Source organism: Carcharhinus amblyrhynchos, chromosome 16 (assembly GCF_965287045.1).
Source record: "Carcharhinus amblyrhynchos chromosome 16, sCarAmb.v2.hapA, whole genome shotgun sequence".
Lineage (NCBI taxonomy): Eukaryota > Metazoa > Chordata > Chondrichthyes > Carcharhiniformes > Carcharhinidae > Carcharhinus > Carcharhinus amblyrhynchos.
This window is the reverse complement of record NC_137339.1, coordinates 40,387,820-40,409,798: the sequence shown is the minus strand read 5'-3', so window position 1 is coordinate 40,409,798 and position 21,979 is coordinate 40,387,820. Positions and strand designations below refer to the sequence as shown.

General features: G+C 42.1%; 1 protein-coding gene across 2 annotated transcripts in view; it reads right to left on the bottom strand.

The window, feature by feature from the left end:
- The window catches only part of LOC145353675 (docking protein 5-like), a 370,165-nt gene that overhangs the window by 9,346 nt on the left and 338,840 nt on the right, over positions 1-21,979 (bottom strand). For both annotated transcript variants that reach the window (XR_013888759.1, XM_080204448.1), the window contains exon 7: positions 11,946-12,066. Coding sequence is in view for 1 of the 2 variants with exons in the window: in XM_080204448.1 (XP_080060574.1) it covers positions 11,946-12,066 (121 nt within the window). In the remaining variant the exon portion in view is untranslated. The remainder of the gene's footprint in view (positions 1-11,945; positions 12,067-21,979) is intronic.

Below are 21,979 nucleotides of genomic sequence, written 5' to 3'. Positions count from 1 at the left end.
TGCTAGGTTCCTCCATGTTCCTCAACAGTGATTGTAAACTCTGCCAGTGCATCAAGCATTTCTACATGCATGTCCACTAACTCTTTCCTGTATGCTCTACCATTGAAGTTCTGTCTTGTGTTCTCTGCAGCCTTACCTTCCAGCAAGCCAGCACCCGTGCTATCTTTTATCTTTGCACTGGTTACAGGCCTTGTACTTAGTATCTTATGATGTGCATATCCTACTTCGATGCTGTCCTCTGGGATGTTATGACCTCATTCAGGCAGGCATGGCAGTAAAATTCCAGCCTATGTCAGTGTTTGAGGTAATGACTACAAGTGTAAAAGTGAATGAGGGTGGTTCTTCATCATCACTGTCTTCCTGTTCTTCCACCTCTACAAGGCAGTCCTTAGGTATCCCAAAAGGAGAGAGACCCAACTGCTCTGATGAGGTGCTTGGAGGGGTGGAGAGGTGGAGGGGTGAGTGGGGAGGCAGGGGGGAGGGGGAAACAAGAGATACATGTTTATCCAAACGTCAGCTTAATTATCAGGAGTGATTGTGTGATGAGAGAGAATGTGAGGAGTAGGTATGACAATTCCATCACTTTCAATCCTTTCAGTCAAGTTGCTGACCATAGACTCAGTCACACTCACTCCCAATGTTGGAGAGCAGCAGCTCTTGAACTGGGGTAAGGATACTTAGTCATGTCTCTTCCCCCACCCCCCTCACCCCCCTCCCCCAGTTAGATGCCTTCTGTTGGGTGTGATGCAATGTGTTTGGATGCCATGGCTGACAGCATTGAATGACTGACACTGATAAATGAGTTGCAGTGCTAATCAGAACGTGTGTGAGAGCGAAGTGAAGCTGTGAATGTTAGTTTTCAGTCACAATTGATAGCGAATATTGATAGGCCTGCGATAGGGGTGTGGTAGCTGGTAGCAGGGTAGTTGGTGGGATATGACATTTGAAGATACGTTTACTAACTGCGATCACTTGTGGGAGCTCATTCTTTCTGCATGATATCCAGGCACTCAAGGATAAACTGGTGTCAGTGACCCGCTTGCACCCATTGCCTTCCCAGCCTGGCCTCCTATAGACAGAGCACCAGCTCCTTCACCAAAGCCTCCAGTGCTGCATCAGAGAGCCCACTGTCTATCATGTTGTGTCATTCCTGTCACTTTCCCAGGTCAAAGAGCAAATGAATTCCAGCACCTACCCGGGACAAATTTCACCTCTCCTTGAAAGGTGAAGGGTGGTTTTAACTAGTGCAGACTCGCTTAAACTCATGTTAGCCTCTCATTTGCCACCCCCACTCAGGTAGCCAGCTTGCTGAGCTCTGGCCTGATGCTGCAATTATAATAAATAGGCGACACAAAGTCTGTGCGCTGCCTTCATTGGCACCCACGGGGCCAAGTTAATTGTGCTTTGTGGTCCTCAGGCATGTTTTTTTGGGTCTTATCCAATTCTTAAATAGACGAGTGAGGATTTTTCCTGCATGAAAAGTATGTGTGCTTGGCGATATTTTATAGGTTGGGCGAGAAGAAAAGATTCTTGTCACACATCCAAATCAAGAATATCACTGACATTTAAGGGAGAGAGGATATTTTCTTATTCAGACAAACATCAAAATAACTAGACCCCTGTGAGAATCACGGAGCAGAGCAGATCTACCCACAATCCTTGGCAATGGCATCCTGCGCATACCAAAATAAATATGTAAGGATATATCTTCGATATAACAGTTCACGTAACTTAAAATAGAGCAAATAGATCAATAAAACTGAAAATAATCAAAGAGTTACATGAATAGTGTGAAATTGTTTTTGAATTTGTGTTCAAAGGCACCTCAAGGTCTGACGCTGCTGAATGGACAAAGATTTAAGAGGACTCGTGCATAAAATAGAATCCATACCAACAAGTCTGTTCAAGCTACTTATTTTGGAACATTAAATAGGAATGGCTCCAAAGATGAAGGACTTTCAGCACCTTTCTACCCATTTCTCCTCTCTTTGATTTAATGGATGTAAAGATCACTGCAGTAACTCACTGAGACTTTTCTTAAGAACATAAGAAATAGGAGCAGGAGTAGGCCATCTAGCCCTTCGAGCCTGCCCCGCCATTCAATAAGATCATGGCTGATCTGAAGTGGCTCAGTTCCACTTTCCCGCTTTCTCCCCATAACCCTTAATCCCCTTGCCTACCAAAAACCTATCTACCCGCGTCTTAAATATATTTAGCGAGGAAGCCTCAACCACTTCAACGGGCAGAGAATTCCAGAGATTCACCACCCTTTGAGTGAAGAAGCTCCTCCTCAACTCCGTTCTAAACTGCACCCCCCCCCCCCTTATCTTGAGGCTGTGCCCTCTAGTCCTGATGTCGTTTCTGAGTGGGAAGAACCTCTCCACCTCTACCCTATCCATCCCATTCATCATCTTGTACGTCTCAATGAGATCTCCCCTCATCCTTCTAAACTCTAACGAGTACAAGCCCAGTTTATTCAGCCTCTCCTCATAGCTGAAACCCCTCAACTCCAGTATCAGCCTAGTGAACCTCCTCTGCACTCCCTCCAAGGCCAAAATATCCTTGTGTAAGTGCGGCGACCAAAACTGCACACAGTACTCCAGCTGCGGCCTCACCAGTGCCCTGTACAGTTGCAGCAAGACCTCCCTACTTTTATATTCAATCCCCCTCGCTATGAAGGCCAGCATCCCATTCGCCTTCCTGACCACCTGCTGCACCTGCAAGCTGGGTTTTTGCGACTCATGCACAAGGACCCCCAGGTCCCTCTGCACCGTAGCATGCTGCAGCTTTTCGCCCTGTAGTCCTTCCTACCATTACTCCTACCAAAGCAGATAACCTCACACTTGCTAACATTGTATTCCATCTGCCGGGTCCTCGCCCACTCACTCAGCCTATCTAGATCCCTCTGCAGACTTTCCACACCCTCCGCACAATTTGCTGTTCCACCAATCTTGATGTCATCAGCAAATTTCGACACCTTACACTCGGCTCCCTCCTCCAGATCATCTATATAAATGGTAAATAGCTGAGGCCCCAGCACCAATCCCTGGGGCACTCCACTAGTCACCAACCGCCAATCTGAATAGCACCCATTGACACCCACTCTCTGCCTCCTATTTGACAGCCAATCCCCCATCCACGCTAACACCCTACCCCCGACTCCATGCCCCCTAATCTTCTATAACAACCTCTTGTGCGGCACCTTATCAAACACCTGAAAATCAAGAAACACCACATCCACTGGTTCCCCTCTATCCACCGCACTAGACACATCCTCATAGAATTCCAATAAATTCGTCAGACACGACTTCCCCTTAACGAAACCGCGCTGCATCTGCTCTATCAAACAATTCTTCTCAAGATGCCTCGCTATTTTCTCTTTGATTACGGATTCAAGCATTTTTCCTACAACAGACATTAACCTAACCGGCCTATACTTCCCTGCCTTTTGCCTGCTACCCTTTTTAAACAGCGGCGTAACATTAGCCATTTTCCAATCTACCGGCACTTCCCCGGAATCCAGCGAGGTTTGGAAAATAATCACCAAGGCATCCACTATCACCTCCGCCATTTCCTTCAGAACCCTTGGGTGCATTCCATCCGGTCCTGGGGACTTGTCCGCCATCAGTCCCTCTAGTCTGTCAAGTACTGCCTCTCTAGCACCAATGATCTCATTCAGGCCCTCCACTCCTACCATCTTTCCATCGTTAACACCCGGCAAACTATTTGCGTCCTCCTCCGTGAAGACCAAAGCAAAAAAGTTGTTCAAAGCCTCAGCCATTTCCTCATCCCCCACCACTCAATCCCCCCTCCCATCCTCTAAGGGTCCAACATTCACCCTAGCCAGCCTTCTCCTTTTTATATATTTATAAAAACTCTTACTATCCTTTTTTATATTTAGCGCTAGCCCAGCTTTATAGTTTATCCTTCCTTTCTTTATCAAGTTCTTCGTCATTCTTTGTTGATATTTAAACCTCTCCCAATCCTCTTCGCCACTCTAAACGCATCAGCTTTTAATTTAGTACTCTCCTCTACCTCCCTCGTTATCCACGGCTGATTATCTCTCCTCCTACGATCCTTTTTAACCATCGGAATAAATTTCTGCTGAGCACCAAGAAAGATCTCCTTAAAGATCCTCCACTGTTCCTCAGCAGACCTACCTTCCAATCTGCTCCCCCAATCAACATTCGCCAATTCCTCTCTCATCTTATTGTACTCCCCTTTGTTCAAACAAAGGACACAGGTCCGGGATCCCACTTTCTCCTCCTCCATCTGCGTCAGAAACTCCACCATACAATGATCACTCTTCCCAAGAGGATCCTTCACCACAAGGTCCCTAATTCTACCTGTCTCATTACATAACACCAGATCTAAGTTAGCTCGCTCCCTCGTCAGCTCCAACACACACTGTTCAAGGAAACTATCCTGGCAGCATTCCAAGAACTCTTCCTCAAGCCCACCGCGTCCAACATGGGTCGACCAATCAACATGTAGATTGAAATCCCCCCTAATTATCACCGTTCTATTCCTGCACGCCGCATTTATTTGCGCGTTTATAGCCCGCCCCACCTCCAGGTCATTATTTGGGAGCCTATAGACGACACCCACCAGCGTCTTCCTCCCTTTGCTGTTCCTAATCTCCACCCACAACGATTCCACATTCTGCTCTTTGGCGCCTATATCTTCCCTTACTACCACCCTGATACTATCCTTAATCAGCAGAGCTACGCCCCCCACCCCCCGACTTTTTCCTCCCGTCTATCCTTCCTAAACACTTGATACCCCCGGACATTCAGCTCCCAGTCCCTGTCACCTTGCAACCATGTTTCTGTAATGGCCACCAGATCATATCCATCCATTTGTGCTGATCTGCGCCACCAGCTCATTCACTTTGTTCCAAATGCTTCCTGCATTCAGATAAAGTGTCTTCATCCCAGCCTTCACCTGGACCCTATTTGAAGGAACACTACCAACCTTACTCATGCCCCCTACTCCCCTTATTACTGGGACATCCTTGGCCTTTTCCTGTACCTGTACGCTCTCCTTTACTTTCGACCCTGTAATTTCACCTACCCTCGCACCCCCACCCCCCCCAATTAGTTTAAAGCCCTATCTACAGTCCTATTTACACGATTCGCCAGGACTCTGGTCCCAGCACGGTTCAGACCAACACCATCCCACCTGAACAGGTCCCACCTACCCCAATACTGGTGCCAATGCCCCATAAATTCAAACCCATTCCTCCCACACCAATCCCTGAGCCACCCATTCACTTCCTTAATCTTATCAACCTTACACCCATCTGCACTCGGTTCAGGCAGTAGCCCAGAGATAACCACCTTGTTGGTTCTGCTTCTTAATTCCATTCCCAGCTTTTCATACTCCCTCCCCAGATCCTCAGTTTGCATCTTAGCTTCTACATTAATGATATACAATGAACCAGACAAACTTCACTGATTATACAGACTTTTTGTCATAGTTACAGCTGAGGTATTTTACACAAAATAAAATTTTATTGAAGCCACGTAATATTGAAAAATGATTTTCAGACTCATTGGCTGGGAATTGGTAGGCGAGTCAAAAACCTGTTGACGTGCAGCAGGAGTGGAGGATCCCAGTCGGAAGCGGGGATGCAGGTGGAAAATCCCACCCATTATGTACAATAGAAGCATACAGAGGAAGCAATCAGAAAATGTGTCTGTCGGTGTGCAGGTAAAATAATGGTGATGGCCTGGTTGTGGGGGCTCATCTTGGTTGCACAAGTTTCACTATAGACATCCAACTCTTTGAACTGTCTTAGAATCCAGACTAAACTGCTGTGATTGAAAAGCTATTTCCCTGTTCTGTGAAGCTTTCTCGGCACTGACAGTTCCTATTAGGTAAAATCTCACAAAATAATACTGCCCATAATTTAGCTCTTGTTGCCAGCTTTGCTCAAAGAAGCCATAAAAGTGACTGATGACAGAAATAAAACAGTCACACAGCACAGTCGACTCTTTTAAGATTGAGGACTATATAAATAGAGAGAATTTCTCTCTACCTGCTTCTCTTATTTCAGTAGATGGGACTAAGACCCAATCAAAAATATTCTGTGCTATCATCACAAGCATGAGTACAGTAAATAACTATGACATTTGTTTGTTCAATTCAGTTGGGTAGATGGTTAGCATGTGGCTCAGATTAATGCCAGTGGCATGGGATTCAATCTCTGTTCTGAATGAGGTAAATTTGGGGTCTGCCCCCTTGCCTTACTCTTAAAAGGTCAAGACATTTTCCTGTGGCTTAGTGAATAATTGCCTTCGGGCAGAGAACTCAAGAGGAAGGAGGAAGGAGGAAGGAGGAAGGAGGAAGCAGGAGAAGACAATGTCTAAAGAGCTAAAGTCCGGTGGTGTGTCATTATCAACACTAGTTTTAATGATTGCAGCATCTGTAAAAATCTTCTAGAAACCTACGAGAAGAATTTCCACATTGTTGTGCAGGGTTCATGGTTGTAAACTGGGTGCAATGATGATAAATTTAGTAGTGTGACGGCCTGTGCCTATTCTGTCCCTGTGTTCAGGTCACTGCTGAATTTGTCAGAACTTTTTTTTTAGGTGGCTCTCATGTTTGACAGAACTGTACTCCTCATTATAAGGCTTCATCAACCTTTTTTTCTCCAGACATATTAAAATGTACATTGTGACAGAAGCATACTTTCATATGTCTTTCAGACATCAAATAACTTCAATGAAAATTGTCTTGTGTCCATGCAAGGTGTTTCCTGCATTATTTCAATCCTCAGGAATATCTGAATCAATTTTCCCAACAGGCAGGTAGAGTAGCCAGCTGTCTGCAGTTGGTAAGAGGTTTATGTCCAAGGGGAAGTGATCGCTTATATGGACTATTTTCTAACTCATGAAGCCAGCCAATTATTCAATAATCTTTTGGTTGTTTTAGTCCAAAACAAAATTGAGCTGCTGCTGCCTTAACAATGTTGAAGCAAAAGATGACTGTATTTGGATAGAGTCCAGAGGCGAGTAATGTTACCATCATTAAATGTTGTTCCAAGAACACACATTATGCTGTGTTCCAAACAAATTTCCATTTATCAATGGTAGTACACAGAGGCTTTGGAAGAAGACAATGGCTACATTTTTCTTTAAATTAATTTCACAGAAGTAGGGGTGTTTCTTGTGCTCTGACTGTGAACACTACTGGCTCATGCTCAACTTGCTCCATGAAGCAACTGTGGGCCTCAGCTAACATTTTGCAAACAGATAGGTGCCTTTCTATATTAATTGCAATAGAGTACTACATCTTTTCAACAAGAAAAGCCATTTCATCTAAACAGGCTAGAGGCTGAATTTGTGGTAACTACCCATTTGGAAGGATGGATCTGTCCCCTAAAGTACTGATCAATCTGATTTCTGTCAAGATGTTTATCTTTGACATTATTTGCATCATCTCCTATCAACTGAAAATACGTGGATTTGTTGAGCACTCAGATCAAATCGCCTAGACAACACTTTCAATCCACACAGATCAGCAGGAGAATGACTGGAGTGAACATTTCCATTTTATGCTATGACAAATAGATTTAATGCACAGGACTCTTCAAAGCATAGCTCATTTTTAAGTAGATGTAACCAAGACATCATGGCTTCAGTTGTTGTTCTCAGCCTAAATTTATTAATGCCCAAAATCTTGAGTGATCCATGATAGGCTAATTCGAGAACCATCCAAATTCATCCTTGATCCTCAACATCACACTTCTGCTAAATTACAGGCATAAAGTTGGCTCCTTAATGCAGAACACTGGTTGGCACTTGATCAGTTTTGTTTGCCTGGGTGTTAGTCAACGCCCACAGATGAATCATGGAGGAAGGCAGTCAGGAACAAGTGTGGGTTGGCAACAATTGTAGTCTTAATGTGGAGGTGTTATAATTCCAGTTTATAAATGGACGTGAAGATCCCAGAATGCAAACTGGTTCAGAAGACCCTAACTTTTACTCTTTTTATATAAATGTGGAGGAACAGAATCACAGGACCACTAATTAGTTTTAACAATAAGAAAAAAAAACATTTTTATTAAACATGAAAAAAATTATAACACTATACTCCTTTACTCCCCCTCTATTTTAACAATTACAAACAGATTTTAAGATGAACACAGATTACAAAGTACATTTTAAACTAAAATAATCTCATTAACACAAAGTCCCTAGTGTCTGTGCCTTTCTCCTCAGAATCCTCCAAATGATCACATTAGAGTTTCCAAACTCCACTCCCAAAAACATGCTTTAAAATCTTCCCCCATAATAAAGCTTCCATTAGTGGTGGTATTTCAAAATCCAGACAAGGTGTTCCAAATTAAACTTTTAAACAAAGATTCTGCTCTACTTTTAACAGTAAATTCAGTTCAGGTTTAACACCAACCTCTTCAGGATTTCTCTGTTTTGACTGTTGCACAAACTCTTGATTCCCAGATTCTATTAAAATGCAACCAGATGTTTGAGTTATTTTTGAAGTCTGCTGCCCCACTTTAAATCTGATCACTACAATTATCTCTTTACCACAGGACCCTTTACTTACTCTTCCTTGAATTCTACTGAAAAATACTTTGGTCTCTGCTCTCTTAACTTCAGTTATCTTAAGTCATTCGTTCTGTCCCAATTCCCTTGTCATCTGGACAGTAACTGGCACTCTTTAGGAAGCCTTCCTTTTTGCATCTGCTGACTTGCCCAGTCTTTCTCCTGGTAGAATTGAGAGACATTCACTCCATGATTTCCTGTTTCCAACTGCCAACAAATTCCAGCTAAGATTCCAACGTAAAAGTTTCTTACTTTACGAGGGCATCCACATACATCTGCTGACCTATTTTTCACAGTGTAGCCCACTCTAAGCACAGCAGAATCAAAGCTGGAGCTTAACCAACCCCACACTTGTGAACACCTTTGTCCAGCATGGCATGAATCTAACTACAGGTTTTGATCTTCCAGGCATTGAAAAAATAAATAAAATATACTTAAAACTATGTACTATTGCTAATGTTTACAAATACAAAAATAACTCCCTTAAAACTATCTTTATTTTCTCAAGTGAGGAATAAGAAATGTTTATGATTTTCCTGACTCTGTTTTAAAAAAAAACTTATTTTCAGGCATCTTCTGATGCCTCTGGTGGTCACTTTAAAAGCCATTCTAGGGCCGGAGAAAATACCTGTGCAAGCTCTGAGTTGTTTTGTTTGGGCCATTTAGTTCCTGACCACATTACAACCTTGACCCATCGTGGAAAAAGAGAATAAGGCAACTGCCCTTTGTAGGTAATCAGCATTTAACCGAATGTGTCATCAATGAAGCAAAATTAAAAGTCAATTCAAATCAGGGAAAAGCTTTCCACTTTTCAAAGTCATAACTGGCACAAAGGAATATGGTCGCGGTTGCTGGAGACCAATCATGGCAGTCCCATGACATCGCTGTAGGAGTTCCTAGGTCCTATGTTGTCTTCAGCTGTTTCACCAATGACCTTCCTTTCATCATAAGGTCAGAAATGGAGATGTTCCCTGGTGATTGCTACTCCTCAGACATTGAAGGAGTCTGACAAGAGCTGGACAACATTCAGTCTTCTGATGGCAAGCAACACAAGTGCCAGGAGAGAATTTAACAATCCACCTTCTAAATTCCGTAGCAATAGAACATAAGAACATAAGAAATAGGAGCAGGAGTAGGCCATCTAGCCCTTCGAGCCTGCCCCGCCATTCAATAAGATCATGGCTGATCTGTCGTGGCTCAGTTCCACATTCCCGCCCTCTCCCCATAACCCTTAATCCCCTCGCTTATCAAAAACCCATCAACCCGCGTCTTAAAAATATTTAGCGAGGCAGCCTCCACCACCTCATCGGGCAGAGAATTCCAAAGATTCACCACCCTTTGAGTGAAGAAGTTCCTCCTCAACTCCGTTCTAAACCGCCCCCCTTTTATCTTGAGGCTGTGCCCCCTAGTCCTACTGTCCTTTCTGAATACCATTGCTGAATCTATCAACATTTGGAGGCTTACCGGAAACTGAATTAGGCCAACTATATAAATACTGTGACTACAAGGTCAACTCAGGGAGATGGGAATCTTGTGCAAGTAATTCACTTTTGATTCCTCACAGCACGTCCACCATTTACGTGCACACGTCAGGAGTGTGATGGAATATTCTGCATTTTCTTGGTTGAATGTGGCAGGCTAAGTTTAGGAAGATGATAGTTTGCTTCACTGCATTTAACTGTGTGTTGAGCATTGGAATCACACCCTAGTATGACAGTCTCTGTCACAGCTGCTGCAGAAAAGACAATGGGCTAAGAAGGTGCACAATTTACTGGTCTTTGTTTCCTCTGGGCTGTCTTTTCAGCTAGCTGAACTTTTTGTTTCTGCTCCCTTTCCCAATGCCTTTCTAAACAGTCAGCTTCCAGATATCAATGACGATCTTCCTATTGTCAGTTTCAATGTCCACCACCTGCATTCCTGGCTTGCAGAGGTCATTGCAGCTGAGGTCATGACCCAGTGGCCAGTTCACTGTACAGAAATTCATTTGGGTAAACAGCCATCTGATGAACGTGGCCAAGCCTAAAAACCCACTGCAGTTCCAAGAACACCAAAGGAGCTCAACATAATCCACGACAATGCAGTCTGTTTAATTGGCAGCTCATACACCAGTTTAAATATTCTCTCTCTCCACCACCAGCACACAGTGGTAGCAGAGTGCACCACCTACTAGATGGAGCAACTTGCTAAGCATATCGGCAAAGTCTACCACTTCCTAAAATACCACCTGCAAGCTCCCCTTCAAGTCTCACACTTCACTGACTTGCGACTAAATTGCTGTGCCTTTGTTGCTGCTGGGTCAAAGCCCTGGAACTCCCTGTCTAAGATGTGCTGAAGTACTTAGGTTAAAGGTAGTAGTTCACCACCACTTTCTCAAGGGCAGTTAGGGATGAGCAACAAATGCTGGGCTTTCCAGTAATGTTCACAGCCCAAGATTGAAGGGTGAAAATGTTTAAACAAACCTTAGAAATAAATATTAAACAATATTTAAATGAGGCCTAAGCAATCATCTGACAAATCACAGTTGAATTTAATAGTGGGTGAAGGCTGTTTTCTTGGTAAGTTTATCATTGTACCCAATTTGAACCTATAAAGCAGGCAAAGTGATATTAAATTTTGATCACTAATTTTACACAAGCAGAAATCTGGAAAGTTAGTAGTAATAGAGTGGCATCTTTTCAGGTAGTGCTTGATAAGCAAATAGCACTGAAAAACAGAGTTGGTGAAAATATTAACCAATGAACCTTTGCACCTTTGTCAAACCTGTCACCCAAATTTTCCATATACTTGTCTGGAGTCCCGTCTGCAGTTAACATTCAGCTCCCATAAAAAAAACTATCAGATAATGTCCATGGACCTGTTTGCAGCATGGCAACCAAGTACAGACTAATTCACTAATTCATCTAATTAAATCAATCCCCATAACCCCCCCCGGCAAGCCGTTTACTTCAAAAAGAGTAGATACGGTGCTCATTAATCAAACACTATCCAAGTGTGGAAGTTGAAGGGATTTTCGTTTCTGCACTGCCATTATTCTCTTGGAGCTGAGCAACAAGCTGAAATTCCTGCAGTTCTCTTGTTGCGGACAGGCTATGATGCACGTATTTTTGTGACAAAAACAAGAATCCTTAAACGTTAAGTAGTTCCTCACTAAACATTCACAGCAGATGGCTTATAACCACTGCTGGAAACTGCATAACCTCTAAATATACAAAGCAGGGAAAAAAAGCAAAGAGTATTCTATCATAAAGTATCAAGATCCATAAGTTTTGCTTCAACGATAAGCAATTTTCTCTCATTCCTTTATATCACACACATTTAATCACAGCATACGCTGGTTTTCATTTTCCAATCTACTGCAAATTTCCTTGTACCTACCTTCAAAAATATGGAGTTGGTTTACACTGTGTTGTCTTGCAATATGTTGCCAGTAGGCACTCCGAGGAAGAGGCATTATAGTGCCCAGTGAGGCTGTTCTTTCATTCCCTTTGATTTGATGCTAGAAGAGAAGTATATCGAAAATCATCAGTTTAATAAATTACACATTAATAACTTGAACTTAAGTGTCTTGTTGGTACAATCAAAACATTAATTTTACGTGTGTTTGAAGTTTTAAAATAACTTAACCTGTGGTCATATGAATAAAATATAAACAAGATTACAATGATCATTTATGGTAAACTAATAATTGTAGTTTAAAAGTCATTGCAAGGGAGGTAATTTGAATGATGTACTCTATGGGCTGAAATTTACACGTGACCTGTCCTCCGCATAAAGGTCAGAGGTGAATCTGCTTCTGTTTCCTTTGCTCACCCTGCAGCTATTTAATGGCTGCCAGGCTTTTAATTGGCTGAAGACAGGATTTCTGAACATATCAGAGAAGTCTTGTCTCCTAAAGTTGTCAGCCAAGCCAACCCAATGGGCAGTTCTCCAGTTCCAGCAGCATCACTGGGAACAGTGGCCACTGTTGTGACTACTCAAAGAGGCACCTTTGATGGTGCACAGGCATTCAAGTAAGTCCTGGCTCTCACTGTGCAAAGGTTGACAGGCCCTGGTAAGGGATATGGAAGGCAACAATTAACTGGGCAATGGAGGTCGTGGAAGATCCTGGAGTAGAGCCTCTGCTGGACACAAGATGCCTGGACAGGAGACACCCAGCCCCCAGCTTGGCCACGTGGTCACCAGTCACTTGGCAGCAGCCTCCCTCATCACATCCATTAACTGGCATGCAAGAGTCTCAATTGGTTAGGGAGAAGTTTTAAAAATTCTTTCATGGAATGTAGGCATCACTGGTAAGGCCACCATTTGTTGCCTATCCCTAATTGCCCTTGAACTGAGTGGCTTGCCAATACCATTTCAGAGGGCGATTAAGACATTGTTGTAGGTTTGGAGTCGCAGGTAGGCCAGACCAGATAAGAATGGCAGCATGCCCTTCCCTAAAGGCATTAGTGAACAAGATGGGTTTTTACAACAATGGTTTTATGGTCACTGATACTGAGAATAATTTTTCAATTCCAGATTAACTGAATTCAAAAATCACCAACTGGCATGGTGGGAACTGAACCCTTGTCTCCAGGACTCTAGTCTGATCACCTAGATTACTAATTCAGTGACATTACTACTTTGCCACAGGCACCCCACATCAGTGGACTGCTTGGTGCTGCTGTACCATGCAAAAAATACCCTCAAGGACAGGTAGGCAATGGACTTGGCATTGCTGCCATGGTACTCATTTTTACACTTCCTCGCATTCCCCCATGCCCCACACTCACCAGCCATGCGGTCTCCAGACAATGCTGCAGCCTTATAAATTCTCATGGTATCTCAAACCAATATCCTTTCAGGGTTACATACACACTTGGCTTTTTTTTTAACAAAGTAAGTGAAATGAATGTCTCAGTCATTGCCTTCTGAATGACCTATTGTATAGTCCTTTGTAAAAGTGAAAGGGTACATGAAAGTCAGTGACAAATGAGAAATGAAGCATATTTCTCTTATAATGGAAAATTCTGGTACAGTGAATCTCTTGAGAGATTTGACTTATTCTGCAAGCTGGCATCTCTTTGAGGCTGAATAAATATCCAAATAGATTTTGAAACTGCCATGCTAAATATATTTCACAGTCTTGTGACAACAAAAATACCACCAAAAGACATGGAATAAATTCTGCTCATTTTATGGGACACAATGAGCCATGGAATCTTAAGTAGCTCTCTAATTGGTATTAAAATAAAAGGTTATCTTCTCAGTAGCTGATGTGGATGAAACCCTTGGATCTCAATTAGTATGTAATGAATTCAGGTCATAGATCTGCCACATTAGTTAAATACTTTTCCTTCCATTTGGGTCTGTTTCAATAGATTTCGCTGGTTTACTAAATGGAGTTCCATGTTAATAGTAAGGCATTCCATCCGATGGTTGGGGTTGGGGGGTGGATGATAAGAGGATGGCTGCGTTGAAACCATTTGCAAAATAATCTGGCTTGATATTTTAAACCTAAAACAAGTTAAATGGAATTCTTTACTGCTTTCAAACGTTGGAACAGAATCTTCTGCGGATGCAAGATAAATTGAACGATTTGAAGTAATTAGCAGGCTTACTCTGCTGTTCACCTCCCAGGTATGTTACTGAAATCCTAGTGCAATGTTAGGATATTGATAGCACTCTTAAATATGTTGGGAGTTGAAAGCTACAAATGAGAACCAAAATAATTTGGCGTTATGTAGTCAGAAACAATTCAAAAATATAACATAGGACATTGTGGAAATATGAGTAAATGGACTTGCAATAATATCACAAATAGTAAAGCCTTTCATAAACATTTTAACAAGCAAAACAATAATTAAACAGATCAGAGCATTTTATTATAAAACAATATCTAGTTATGGATGATGGTGTTTTAGTAGTGTTTTAGCTTTATGAAATGAATTTGTTGGTGTGCAAAAGAGAAATATTACACGATATTTGGAGATAATGGTTGAAAAAGAATTGAGTTTGAAGAGCTTATCCAGCAATTGGTTAAAATGGATAAAAGGAACATAGTAATAGAGGTATACAAGGATTATCAGAAGGCGTTTTAAATGTCCTAAGGAAGATTGACACCAAGAAAAGAATCAGCCATATGAGGAAATGCAGCTATGTGGATGGAATGTTTACTAACAGATTGAAAACAAAGAGTTAGGTTAATGTGTTTTCAAATCGCAGAGGTGTTGGAAATCATGGATTGGTTAGTGCTGGGTCCAATTTTATTTCCATAGCGTACAGGGCATGATATAGAAGTTTGCTGCTGACACAAAAGGTTGGGCAAACAGTGTGAAGCTCTCAGACAGATATACACAGGCTATCGGAATGGACCGATGAGGCTCAAATACATTTTAATTGAAAAATATGTGGTAACACATCTTGAAAGGAAACATGAGAGAACGTGAGCATACATTCATTGACAAAAGAACCATGGCATGGACAAGCAGAGGAAACTTGAGTTTTAAATACATAATTACCCAAACACCGAAGTTAGATATAACAACAAAATAAAACTGCTTTTTTTGTTTAGAATTCAAGACAGAGTACAAGAGTACAGAAGTAGTGATAAATGTGTGTAAGATGATGGCTTAGCCACAGAGCAGTCTGCAGTTTTAGGTGCCTTAAACATTTCTACTTTCTCAGGAGACTCAGGAAATTTAGCATGTTTGTACAACTCTCACCAACTTCCAGTCACATCATCAAAAATATTCTTTCTGGTTGTATCACAGCTTGATATGGCTTCTGCCCAGTCCAAGACCACAAGAAACTACAAAATGTCGTGAATGAAGCTCAGTCCATCACGCAAACCAGGCTTTGAGCCATTAAGACTGTCTACACTTCCTGCTGCCCTTGGAAAAGCAGCCAGCATAATCAAGGACCCCACATACCCTGGACATGCTCTTTTCCACCTTCTTCCTTTGGGACAAAGATACTAAAGTCCAAGATTACATACCAACCTACTCAAAATCTTTTTCTTTGCTGCTGCCATCAGACTTTTGAATGGACCTACCTTGCATTAAGTTGACCTTTCTCTACACCCTAGCTATGACTGTAACACTACATTTTGCACTCTCTCCTTTCCTTCCCTATGAACGGTATGCTTTGTATGGTGCACAAGAAACAATATTTTTCACTGTGTACTAATACATGTGACAAATCAAATAAAATCATTACAGGAAGAAGCTTAAATCCATAAAAAGCGTATAGTGAAAAGTGACAAGATTACAAATAATGGAGGCTGCTGTCCCATTTTAATTAATCCAACTAAAATGGCCCTCATGTCGCTTCACTGACTGTTACATTGAATTAATTCTCAAAAATATCTCTAATCTTGGCTCCATGTCCAGGAGTCCATTTCACGTGCTGAGGATTTTTTTTGTATGTAGCAGAAGTTCCTGACATTAGTCGTGAATTTGCCTGATTTACCCCTATCACAAAGAATGATATAGGAAGAGACTATTTGAAGAAAACACGAATAAAGTATCTGAATCAGTAGAAGATACATGACAATAGACAAAGAGCAGGATAGTGGTATGAGTTGTAGATTGCCTTGGCAAAGTACTGGCATTGTGACCTGAATAACCTCCTCTGTGCTGTGAGGTTTTGTATGAGGCAATGGCAACAACAGCAGTGATGCAACATTTTTTTTGGCCCAATACAAAAAACTCCTCCTCCTCTTCCCCCAAGCCATTCATGACTTACTCCTGAGTTTTGCTACATCTCCGTTGCAATCTCTCCCACCTTCCAATAATCACAAAGTTTGTTCCACCACCTTTTATATATAATCCAATACATTTCTCCTTCTATTTCTGAACAGGAGTCATACAGACTTGAAAATTGACTCTATTTTCTCTGCCTACATATGCTGTCAGACCTGCTGAATATTTTCCAATATTCCCTGTTTTTAGCACCTGCAATGTTCTGCTTTTGTTATTATTCAAAGTACCTGACCTATCTGTTAGATACATGATGTGAATTGAAATAAAATGTCACCACAGTCCCGGCGGACCACAGGCTGCTCTCCCCTTTTGAGAGAGACTGCTACCTGGTTGTGATGTAACCGGTGGGTCACCAGATCTCAGGCAAAGGTCAAGGTTGAGAAGGTGAGGCCTTCATGAATAACCTCAGCCTGTATGAGAATTAAACCCGCACTGTTGGCATCGCAGCATATCACAAACCAGCCACCCAGCCAACGGAGATGTGATGAAATGCAGGTCAATATTTTGCTTATCTTCCACAATCAATCTCTTGTCAAGTTTTACTGCCTTGCAAAAATGCATTTGTTTCTTAGTATGTATAAATAAAGTACACTTAAATGCCAATCTTTTTTATTCAGCTGATAGTCTGGTTATTAAATATATCTCATGCTATTTTCTGGGCTTTAACTTCAATTGTGCTTGGTAGATGCCATTTATTTGACGACCGGCTCTTCATCCTTTGTCAATGCTACCTTCTAACTGCTCACTGGGGATGCACGAGGGCTGCCTGGGGTTTACGTTCAGCTCAAAATTACTTCTTTCATAATTAATGAACTATTTGTGAAACTGCAGTTGGACACAGGATTCCTGGAAATACTATTATGCCAACAATAATGGAAAATGTGCTGCCAACAACAATGCAACTATAAGCACGTTTTAAATGTTTCTCAAGCACATAACCAAATGTCAAAACAAATTGTCTGTGAGGCCACAGAGTGTAAGGAAATAGGCACCGTGATAACTGAGAAAAGTATGATTTACAGAATGACTACCATATGCTGGTTATCTCTCAGGCAGAAAAGTGCAAGGAGATCTTTGTCCAAGAAACTTGGCCCTCAAACTATACAAAGGAGATGCAAGTCTGATGCCATTACCTTCCAGAACCAATATCATCTTGATAACTAATGTGAGTGGCAAAATAGCCTGAAGGAATTGCTTTCAAAGTCATTTTGATGAAAATTTGAAAACAGGCATTACGTGCATGCTATGGTAATAAAACATGCCCATTAGAACATCTGGGCAAGATCCTGAGCCCATTCTCTCTATATGCAGGGAAGGGAAATGTTGGTTTTGATTGGCAGGGTTGGGGATGGAGCCCAAGACTTGTGTAGTTGGGGGGCAGGGAGAGGGGAGGTTAATTTTTCCTGTGATCAGGGTGCCCTTTTTGACAGAATGTCAGAAGATCTGGAGAGAAAACCAACCCGTTTCTCAGAAAAGAAACACACCATTTTCAGTCAAACCCTGATACTGCCAAATTCCCAAATTCTGGTTAAGATCACACCTCCCCCCCCACCCCCCTCTGAATTTAGTCTGAAATTTTTGGTTAAATTCATAAGTTCATTCAATATAGAAGCAGAATTAGGCCATTCGGCCCATCAAGTCTGCTCCACCATTCGATCATGGCTGACATGCTCCTCATTCCCATTTTCCTGCTTTCTCCCCATAACATTCCAACTCATTACCAATTAAAAATCTGACTAACTCCTTAAATTGACATTCTGTCCCAGAATTAATTGCTGGTACGTGTGATGCACTGAAGCATGAAGGGCAAGATCTTTAAACACAGCTGGCTGAAGCCTGAGTAGAAATCCAATAATCTGTGAATGAAAGCCTATGCCAAAGCACTGAACTATGACAGTGAAAGAGACTGAAGGATTTAATTGGAATAGAAAGGGTTTCAAAGGTCTCAGCCTTTGAGCGGGGCTTAGAGATGTCAGATAAAAGCTGTGTGAATACATTTAGGCTGAGTGAATAGCTGTGGAGGGAAATCCGCACCCCTCACCTACCCCCGCCCAGTAAAATTGACATAGTCACACTGTCAGAGGACTTCAAAGGGATCTGTTCACACCTGCAGCTTTTGACAGAGAAAAATGGAGTGTTGCTATGATTTAAAACCCTGCCAGCTATACAGGAATCATGGAGATTGAAGTGACCTGGCCACTTCAAATATTTACAGCTGACAGGCAGGAATGATGATGTTGATCATAGAGCTGCCTGAAATCACCATAGCATGGGTGACCTTCAGGTCTGTCAGGGCTAGAAGGGGTACTCCAGCCACAAGACCCCCTTCCAGGGGAGAGTGCTGAGCATCTCCCTTGAACCCACACAACCTCCAGGCCTCAAGGGAGATGCTCCCTTTGCAGCCTGGTAATGGCAGAAAGGCAAGTGCTCACTGGACCTATTTCCTTGACCACACTTGGGGCCTAAAGCAGCAGGCCAGATTGTCGGTGCCATGGTGTGAGGAGGTAGTACATTATTCATACTGCCAAAGCACAGGGCCTGATTGGGGGGAGGATGGGCTGTGCAGGGGTCCGAGTGGTGAGGGGGAGTGAACATGGGTCTGAGTGGTGAGGGGCCAGATTGGGGAGCACTAAGTGGGGAGCAGGGCAGATTGGGGATCTGAGTGGGGGGATAGGCTAAATGAGGGCTCTGAGTGAGGTAGGGAGTGTTGAATGGGGGAGCCATGCTGACCAGTAGGCTTCCTGTGATGTACAAATTTTATATCCATCAGGTGGGTGAATTGCACCTGACAGATGCTCCAACTGCCAGCGAGAAACCCTCCAGTTTTCCTGTTGGCATGGGTACTTCCACCCTTCGTATTTCTTAATTGCAAAATAGTGACCTCTGCAACGTGTTACTTGTTCTACTAGTACCGAACTTGCAATATTTATCATCTTGCATTCACCAAAGAGGTAAGCCTTTCGACAAGACAATGGTTCAAAAAGGCATGCTTTTACAAGCGAAGAATCACTGATCAATTTGTGTATTTTCTTGGCTTCGATCTCAGGGTCTGGGGAAGGGGTCAATGTGCAAAAATGAGGCTGAGTACGAGCACAGGGCCCCACTATCTGCCACTGGCTCAGGGACAGACGAAGAGGATGTCTAAGTTCCTGGACGCGGCACTATATGTTCTGGTGGAAGTGGTCTAGGGCAGGAGAGAGGCCCAATACCCGCAGCAGAGGAGGGATCCCACCTTGCCCTCTTGTCCCTCACTCTTGCAGAAGCTAGTCCAATGTTCTTTTCCTGTTCCTCCTGCATACCCTTTAGTAAGTTGTGCAGGACCAAGCATTCCATTTTGTCATGGTGATTCTGAGTGGGGTCCCAATGAGGTAGAGGTTTTCAGTAGAGTTCAGAGAAACCCTCTGAAAATTTCCAGAGTAAACCTTGGTGGAGTGTTGGTGGAAGCTTGTCAAAGTGCCCCAGGTGGGGTGATCTCCTGGTGTATCGTAACAACCCTCGTTAAAGATCCACCAGCAATTAAACAGTGAAAGCCGAGAACAGATTTAGCATCACATCAATAGTCCAGCAAGGACTTGTGCATTCCTTGTGCTTTCCTATTCAGCTAATTGCTGTTAGGCTGCAACTGAAGTGCTATCCACAAAATATGCTCGGCAGCCTCTAAAATGAGCACCAGCAGGTAACTTAATTTTTAATCAAGGCCTTATCAATCCTCTGGGCAGCCATTCTGAGCACGCATTTCAATTCAATTGCCAAGGTGGAGTCTTTGCTAAGCATGGGCAAAACCACTACTCAAGGCTCCATCTTGGCCACCTCAAGCATCCAGGAAAAATTGCTGCCCATCTCATAACTCTTAAAAGAGCATAACAGGTAGACTTGAAGCAAAATAACACACAACAACTTTCAATGATATAATTCAATTAACAGAGTAAAAATGTTCCAGGTCGCTTCACTGGAGAATAATTTTTAAAAAAAAAGCCACATGAAGGAATATCAGGAGAGTATTCAAGTGGTAGGGCAAAGCAGTTGGTTTGATGTCCAAATCATATGTGGACATGATGAAAACAATAGATGTTTCCAAAAATTGCAGAGAAATATTTGCAAGCAAATGTCAGAAAGTAAGGTTCTGAGTGAGAAAATAATAGTCATTTAAGTTGTCTTTATCCAGATTGAGTTGAGAAGGATATTTCTGTGCACTGTACGGAAACTTATCTGAGTTGCATCATTCTGTTGTAATTTCTTGCTGCTTTTACATTTGAAGCAACATGTGGTAGCTCATTAGAAATTAAACACTTTGGGTTGAAGTTTCTACCAGTAATCAGATAATTTGCCTGAAGTTGGTTAAGCTATATAAAGGATCAAGGCATTTTAAGAGCAAAGTTAACTTCAGTTTCAGGAAGCTTTAATACTGATTTTTAAAATATCCACCCCACATTGCAGGAGGTGGCCATTTGGCCCATCGACTCTGCACCAACTCTCTGAAAGAGAATCTCACTTAGGCCCATCCTCCTGCTCTATCCCAGTAATCCAACACATTTATCATGGCTAATCCAGCCAAACTACACATCTTTAGACATGAAAGGTCAATTTAGCATGGTCAATCCACCCTAACCTGCACATCTTTAGAATGAGAGGGGAAACTGGAACATCCGGAGGAAACGCACACAAACATGGGGCAAACGTGTAAAGTCCACACAGACAGTCACCTGTGGCTGGAATTCAACCCAGGTCCCTGGCGCTGTAAGGCAGCAGTGCTAACTATTGTGCCACCATACCATCCACAATGGTTCAGTACAGCTTTTTAAAGTCATTTTCAGTAATTTAAAATCAGAGGTGGTGGGCTAAATACTCTTATTAAAAATGTTTTTTTATTTTCAGCTGCATTAATAAAACATTACGAGATTACCACTCAAATACAACACTTTTTTTTAATGCAATGGAAAATATCAACAATTATGCTTTATTAATTATTGCGTTTTATGCCTCAGAGATATACAGAGATGATACACTTTAGCCTATGTGTGTGTAACAAGAGTTTCATTCAATACTTTAAAACGTGTGCTCTCCTATCTTTACTGCAGCTTGCCACAGGTTTGTTTATTCTTCCAAGTCACCACATTCAGGCTTAACACATTATACATTGAGAATAGAAACAAGATACACACAATAAAATACTAACCACTGAATGACTGAATATTGCACCAAATGCAGGGAGTTCATCAAATCATCACATTTGTAACCTACAAATGCAAATAAACTTGAGCAGAAACCTAAAACAAGTTCAAACCAGATTGCCGACCGTAACAAATTAGAAACTCTACCATTCTCTTGACAAATCTATAGCAGATTTATAATGAAGCATAAAAACACCCACAAAAATTCCTAAAGTGCACTGAACTGTTATATATATCTTCTGCACTTTGCCGTCAGTAACAGGATAACTAGCAAGGAAGAATCTGAGAAATAAAATATCAGAGACACCAATGCTTCATTTTTGTCACAGGCCCAATATTGTTTATTTATCAGCAAGAACAGTTACTCTTTGAAAGGAGTTGTGCATTGAGAACTAGTGTCTGTGCAACTGGTGTTCATTTTATTAATTTACTGAAGGCTTCAAAATAGCACACAAATACGCAACTCATTTCAGAAAAAACTTGAACCAAAATTTCACTT